At 40.4% G+C, this 6,812-nt stretch overlaps 1 protein-coding gene across 1 annotated transcript in view; it reads right to left on the bottom strand.

Annotated features, from left to right (window-relative positions):
- Window positions 1–1,106: 1,106 nt before the first annotated feature.
- Window positions 1,107–6,812, bottom strand: part of pole2 (polymerase (DNA directed), epsilon 2) — a 13,298-nt gene continuing 7,592 nt past the window's right edge. The window contains exons 2-19 of the mRNA XM_015017525.1: window positions 6,515–6,615; window positions 6,372–6,447; window positions 5,494–5,571; window positions 5,316–5,409; window positions 5,160–5,234; window positions 4,997–5,080; window positions 4,838–4,894; window positions 4,704–4,752; window positions 3,989–4,061; window positions 3,732–3,904; window positions 3,570–3,659; window positions 2,967–3,021; window positions 2,829–2,888; window positions 2,680–2,757; window positions 2,490–2,598; window positions 1,511–1,687; window positions 1,363–1,430; window positions 1,107–1,272 (exon numbers count right to left, since the gene is read on the bottom strand). Of these exons, the coding sequence (XP_014873011.1) occupies window positions 1,254–1,272; window positions 1,363–1,430; window positions 1,511–1,687; window positions 2,490–2,598; window positions 2,680–2,757; window positions 2,829–2,888; window positions 2,967–3,021; window positions 3,570–3,659; window positions 3,732–3,904; window positions 3,989–4,061; window positions 4,704–4,752; window positions 4,838–4,894; window positions 4,997–5,080; window positions 5,160–5,234; window positions 5,316–5,409; window positions 5,494–5,571; window positions 6,372–6,447; window positions 6,515–6,615 (1,516 nt within the window). The 3' untranslated portion in view covers window positions 1,107–1,253. The remainder of the gene's footprint in view (window positions 1,273–1,362; window positions 1,431–1,510; window positions 1,688–2,489; window positions 2,599–2,679; window positions 2,758–2,828; window positions 2,889–2,966; window positions 3,022–3,569; window positions 3,660–3,731; window positions 3,905–3,988; window positions 4,062–4,703; window positions 4,753–4,837; window positions 4,895–4,996; window positions 5,081–5,159; window positions 5,235–5,315; window positions 5,410–5,493; window positions 5,572–6,371; window positions 6,448–6,514; window positions 6,616–6,812) is intronic.

The following is a 6,812-nucleotide window of genomic DNA, read 5'->3' as shown; positions in this document are numbered from 1 at the left end:
AGCAGGAAAGGGGCCACAGGTCCCTCATTCCCCAGGTCAACCCACTTTTGAACCAGAAACGGCGGCAGAAGCGCCTGACCTGGGCTACAGAGAAGCAGCACTGGACTGTTGCTCAGTGGTCCAAAGTACTTTTTTCGGATGAAAGAAAATTTTACATGTCATTCAGAAATCAAGGTACCAGAGTCTGGAGGAAGACTGGGGAGAAGGAAATGCCAAAATGCCAGAAGTCCAGTGTCAAGTAACCTCAGTCAGTGATGGTCTGGGTGCCATGTCAGCTGCTGGTGTTGGTCCACTGTGTTTTATCAAGGGCAGGTCAATGCAGCAGCTATCAGGAGATGTTGGAGCACTTCATGCTTCCATCTGCTGAAAAGCTTTATGGAGATGAAGATTTCATTTTTCAGCATCACCTGGCACCTGCTCACAGGGCCAAAACCACTGGTATTACTGACCATGGTGTTACTGTTGGCCTGCCAACTCTCCTGACCTGAACCCCATAGAGAATCTGTGGGATATTGTGAAGAGAAAGTTGAGACCCAACACTCTGGATGAGCTTAAAGCCGCTATCGAAGCATCCTGGGCTCCATAACACCTCAGCAGAGCCACAGGCTGATGGCCTCCACGCTGCATTGAAGGCTGCAAAAGGATTCCTGACCAAGTATTGAGTGAATAACTGAACATAATTATTTGTAGCTTAACGTTTTTGGTATTAAAACATTTATTTTATTGGTCGGATGAAATATGCTAATTTTTTTGAGATAGGAATTTTGGGTTTTCATGAGCTGTATGCCAGAATCATCAGTCTTAAAACAATAAAAGACCAGAAATATTTCAGTTTGTGTGCAATGAATCTAAAATATATGAGTTTATTTTTTATCATTACTTTATGGAAAATAATTAACTTTATCACAATATGCTAATTTTTTTAGAAGGACCTGTATAGTCCCTGATAACTTATCATTAATTTGACTGATGACATTTTACTTTAGATGAACCTCCTGGCTATCTTTAAGTTCACAACAGAAATTTCTCACAAGTGAGAAAAGAATGAATTAGATTAAATATTACTTTCTCAAACCTTGTTAGAATAAAAAGGTTCTGATCATTTTAGTTCAGTGAGTAAAACTTTTATTTAGACACAACAAACATATAAAGAACAGGTACTTGAAAACTAGCTAAATTCAAAATGCAGCATTATTATTATTTTACAAATGGAATATACAAAGGCTTGGAAACAGGCAGACTCAGGATTTTCCTTAAAGTCCTTGAAGTTTGCTGTGAAGACAAAAATATAAAGTTATGAACATGAGCCTGAAACCAGCAGCAGTAAAGAGAAAAGTCAAAAACTACAACAACGTGTCCCACCTGTCTTCAACGGTTCTGTTGGACGGGTAGTACACCTTGAACGTGAAACCGCTTCTAGGAAACGAGCCCTGGAGGGAAGAAGAAGCAGCTAAAATTAAAACATCTTTTAAAGAAAAGAGACAAACTTCTCGTTTTAGTCTTTTGGTACCGGGTTGAGACACAGGCAGTCGGTGCTGGAGATGGAGAACGGGTCGTACTTGTCTGCAAACACGATGACGTCGGGCACCGGGTAGACCCGGAGGGAGTAGTCGTAGGCCCAGAAGACCGGACTGACGTAGAGAGGAAGAGGAGTCAGGTGTCCCTGGGACAGGATGGACTTCACAAACTGGAGAGGAAGAGGATGAAGAGGATGTTTCAGTGGAACCAACATGGAGGAGCTTCTGCAGCAACACCTTAACTTTCCATATATAAAGTTGAGTGTATTTTATTGTGATTTTAAGTGACAGAACAACATAAAGTAGTAGAAGTTAAATTATTCATGGATAATTGGATATTCATGGTTTTAATGGATAAAATCTGAAAAGTGTGGCGTATATTTGTATTCAGCTCCCCTGACTCGGTAGTTAGAGCTCTGAAGTCCCGTCCACTCGGAGACGTTAGGCTTTCTGTCGTACAGGCCGCCTCCTCACAGAGGACGTCGCTCTTTTAGCAAACGTCCTTTTCGGAGTCTGGTTGCTCCAGTTAACGATTAATCAATTAGCATCTGATTAATCATTTCAGCACCAAAACAATCAGTTTTGAAATGGGTCCCAGAGTGGGAAAACTTCAAAACAAACACATTCGTACGCGTCACTCTCACAAGTAACAAACACGGCGCCCCATAGTGCTTTTTTCATGCTTTGGCAGTGTGCCACCTACTGGCCCGGCATACTTACTACAGTGTTTTCTCTGCATCTTTGTGGATGGAGTCTGAATTTTCATTCTTTTCCAGTTAAGTTACTTCTTAAAAACAGTTTTATTTAGGGGTATCATGTATAATAGAGTTTTTATTTGTAAAAACATATAAAAACCCATGCAGCATTTGTGATTTATGCGCCACTTTGCGTTGGTTTTCATTTGACAAAATGTGAAAAGGTGTGAGGGGTGTGAATATTTAACCTCTGATGCCTCAGAGAAAATAAACTCACATGGTTTGGGATGTCGAGGTTACTGTTGGGCAGCCGGACGCAGTTCCTGCACATCTTGTTGACCAGATCTTCTCTCATGATGATGATCTCTTGGCTGCAGTATTGAATCCTGACCAGATCACATTTTTACAGTCACCTCAGGTGAAACAACCAGAGACCCTCCAGGTGATGTTTTGTCCTGTTTGTTCACCTGCATGGGTTGGTTGTAAACACGGAGCCCGGCACCCTCTGCTGGAAGTCCTGAGTGATGTGCTCTGCCAGCGGCGGTCTGAGGGAGACACGGTTCAGTTCAGCAGCTTCCAGCTCAGAGGAGCTCAGGTGATCAGACTGGAAGCCTACCTGGGCAGGATGGAGCCGGGGCCAGGGTCCTCAGGGCCAGGAACAAACACAAAGCGACTGCTACACGTTCAGAAAAACATTTCACATTAAACACCTGATTCAGACTCAGGCTGATCTGTGAGAGCTGGAAGACCTTACCTGCTATGAATGCTGGGATACGAACAGATGACATCAGCCAGGGTCTTTAATGATTCTACAAAATCACATTGCAAGTAAAAAATGCTCAAAAATCAGTCAAAACCAAATAATAGATGGTTCAATCTATTAACTGAACCATTAATAGATTACATTTTTTCCATAAACTTAATTCTTGGTGAAGCTTTACGACACAGTATGAAGGTCCAGACTAAGATTTTTAGTCTTATTATTCCAACTTTATTCTAGTAATTTTACATTATCATAATATTACAATTTATGAATATTACGACTTTCTCATAAAATTAAAACTTTACTGTCATAATATTGCGACTTTACTCTTGTAATATTACGACTACGCTGATTTTAATACTACTTTGTCGTTAAATTTCGACTCTATTCTCAAAATATTACAACTATTCTGGTTGAAGTACGACTATTGTCATTATGTTAAGATTTTTTTCTTGAAATGTTACGTCTTTATGCTTGTAATTTTCTGAATTCAATCTTGAAATATTTTTTTTTGTTGATCTATCCCTAAAAATCCGTTACCATACTATTGAAATATATTTCTGCTGCTATGCTACACAAACCACAAACCCTTACCTCTGAGGGATTTAATCTGAGTTTTTCCATAAGGAGCAGAAGAAAAGTTTCCACAAAAGATGAAGCAGGTTGGAGGCAGAGCAGCATATCCTGTAAGAGAGAGAGCAAGACAATAACGCGGCTATCGTTCTGTGGTGAATGTGAGCAGCTGCAGAATCAGACCTGAGAACATGATGTTGAGCTTCTCCATCACTTCCACGCTGTCCAGCCAGACGTCAGAGACGATCACAAACATGGCGTCTTCGTTCTCCTCCTCCAGCTGCTTCAGCTTGGACGAAGCTTTAACCGAGGTGGAGGACGGACCGCCGAAGAAGTTTATGTTTCCGTAGTACGCCCTGAATTTAGAGCAAACACCAGCAAACTCTGAGAGGAAGAGTCTAAGAGGTGTAAGAAAACGTTAAACGTCCAGCTGCACCGACCTGGTGGCAGACGAAGACTCTGTTGGTGGGAATCCAAAGCCGTTGACGTGGAACACCGAGTCTTCATACCAACCTGAAACAGAGACGAGACAATTCCTCAATGCCGCACAGTAACACTTAATCCTGACCAGTTGTCTGCTTGATTTTCTAACATTTGTTTCCTTTCAAACGAATAAACATGGAATATATTTATAGTGCCTGATGAAATTCCAGTAGAGTTTTTCAAATACTTACACTACATACCTTATTGGTATAGTGCTTTAGCATTTAGCTTCCACTTTAGTGCTTTAGCACTATAGCAATACCTTCAGCTCAATACTGTGTTAACTAATGTTGGGATTTCGACTTTAGGGTTAGTGCAGCTAACCTCTAGCTAGCTGTGCTCACAGTGACATGTCAGGGATAATTCTGGCTGAATGTTTGACGTCTCATTCCAGGTTTTCATATAAGATCCATAGATTATTGCACAAACTTAATGTTTCATCCGTTCCAGAACCAGTTTGGAAGAGAGCTTTGTCCTGTTGGAACACCAGATGGAGCTAAAAAATTTCCTCCTCATTATTCCACCCATATATCTGTAACCCGCTACATATCCATCCCCTCAGCATTATGCTGCCACCACCATGCTTATGAAGCATCTTTCGTCACATTTTCTTCAATATCCAGGTTTATGTTTAGGACTACAGGAGTAGACATACTGTAAAATGAATCTTACCTTCTGCCAGCACAAAGCAGGACTCTGTGTACAAACCATTATGAAACTGGTGAAACAGCAGCTAAGGAAAAAATCCACCTGGCGCCGTGTAAAATATTAAATCTGTGGGCAAACTGAAATCAATCAAAGGATATTGCTTTGGACATATCCAGCTGTACTGTCCCACTCGGATCCTCCAGGTAAAATTTACCCTTTAAAAAAGAACACAGAGGATTTTAAATGTTCTTCAATGTTTTTAAAGCAACTTTTCATCCCGTCTAGAAGGAGGAAAATGTCAGAAAGTTTAGACTCACCTCTTTCAGCTGTGTGATCATTCCCAGTACGATGACCTCGCCCAGTTTAGCTGAGCTGCCGAGCAACGCTTCAATCGTCCTCAGCTGCAGAAATCAACTAATGCGTTATGAATTAAGGCTGTGAATAATTTTCATCTTATCCAGATTAAAGTAGATTCTGTACCTGAAACTTGTTTTGACCTTCCACCACAGCAGCTCCGATGGCCGGCGGCGTGAACAGCTCATGGCGATACGTACGCTTAAAAACAAAGAATAAAAATCACATTTACATTAAACCAACAAACAGCAGCGTTACCGTTATGACTGGGATGTTACTGACCTGCTGTAAGATGGTGTAGCGCTCCCTGAAGAGCTCGGCTTTATCTCTGGCCAAACCGCACAGGCCGGGCGCCGGGTGGCTCGTCATGCTGATCCTGCACAAAACAAACAGAGGAAGAGCTTTTCCTCTTGCAGCAGCAACACAAAACAAGCCGGGGCGATGCAGGTCAAAAACTCACGGTACAAATTTCTTCCTCTCCACACTGTAAATGTATCTGGGAACGTCAAAAGCTCCAATGATGTTGAACACGTTGTCTCTAGGAGGAAAAGGTCGGTCATGTGAGCAACAGAGCTGAGCGACGTTACGAGCACAGGATATCAAAGATAAATATTCTAAGAGGTTTTCTACCGGGACTGAAATAAAAATGGCAATTATCTGTTTTTATCACAGTTACTCAGGGCTTGTGTTGATTTACTGAAATGATTTTACAACAAACTACTGTTTTGATTTTAATAAACAATCTTAAGTGTCTCATTTGTTCAGAGTCAATTATTTCCATACTCTTCCACCTTCCAGTTGTGCCTGGATAAATGTCCCTGGTAGATCACATTAATGATCAGAAATGTTGGCTTTTAAGCAAAGTTAAAACATTTTAACTTTGCTTGGACTCGATTAAAATTTCTAATTGAGTTAATTTTAGGGTCTGTAATTAATTTTAATCAAAAACTTTATATGAGCTAAATAAGTAACATTTTCAATTCCATTTTTATGCTAAACTATTGAATAAATAGACATATGAGCTATAATTTGTTTGGCTTTAGCATTTAAACTTAATTGAAGTATAAAGCCTTAGCATTAGCTTATGCTAAGCACCCTGATGGCATGGCATCTTAGTGTTAGCAGAAAGAATGTTTACGGTTGGAGCTTTAGCGTTAGCATAGCTAACTTTGTAGTTACTAGTGCTGATAATAAATCTGATCATATCAGGCCAAGGATGAGCATGTAAAAACTTCTGATCAACACTGCACTACCAAAAAATAATCTATTAGCTTAAATGACCTTGTTAGAAAAGAAATGAACCAAAACATTGACCTGACTGAGGAAAGTCCAACTCACATGGTGTCCTCCCCGGCCTGAGTGCAGTCCTGAACGGCGCTTTCCACCACAGACAGCTCGATCATGTTAGAGGACACTGCATGAAGACACAGCGAGGTCAGAAACACGAAGGACGCTCATCTTCATCATCAGACTGAACTTACATGGCTGCTTCTCCACTGCGTCCAGAACCTTTTCAACAACATCATCCAGTTCAGAGGAATCCACCGACTCCAGAACCTCCACCAGGTACCGGCTGGCTTCACTGAAACACAAACAGCAGAAACGTTAATAACATAAAACGGAATAGATATATATAAATACATAATATATAATAATTAATATATATTTTTTATTATTATTAGGTACTTTTGATTAATTTTAAGTTATTTTGATATAATTCTCTTAAAATGTTTATTTTTTCTAACTATGTACAGTTTCAATTTATAAAACAAAAATCCC

Source organism: Poecilia latipinna, unplaced genomic scaffold, assembly GCF_001443285.1.
Source record: "Poecilia latipinna isolate Pla-1442-1.1 unplaced genomic scaffold, P_latipinna-1.0 Scaffold2155, whole genome shotgun sequence".
NCBI classification, from domain to species: Eukaryota; Metazoa; Chordata; class Actinopteri; order Cyprinodontiformes; family Poeciliidae; genus Poecilia; species Poecilia latipinna.
The sequence above is the reverse complement of the archived record's forward strand: the minus strand, read 5'-3'. Positions and strand labels throughout refer to the sequence as shown.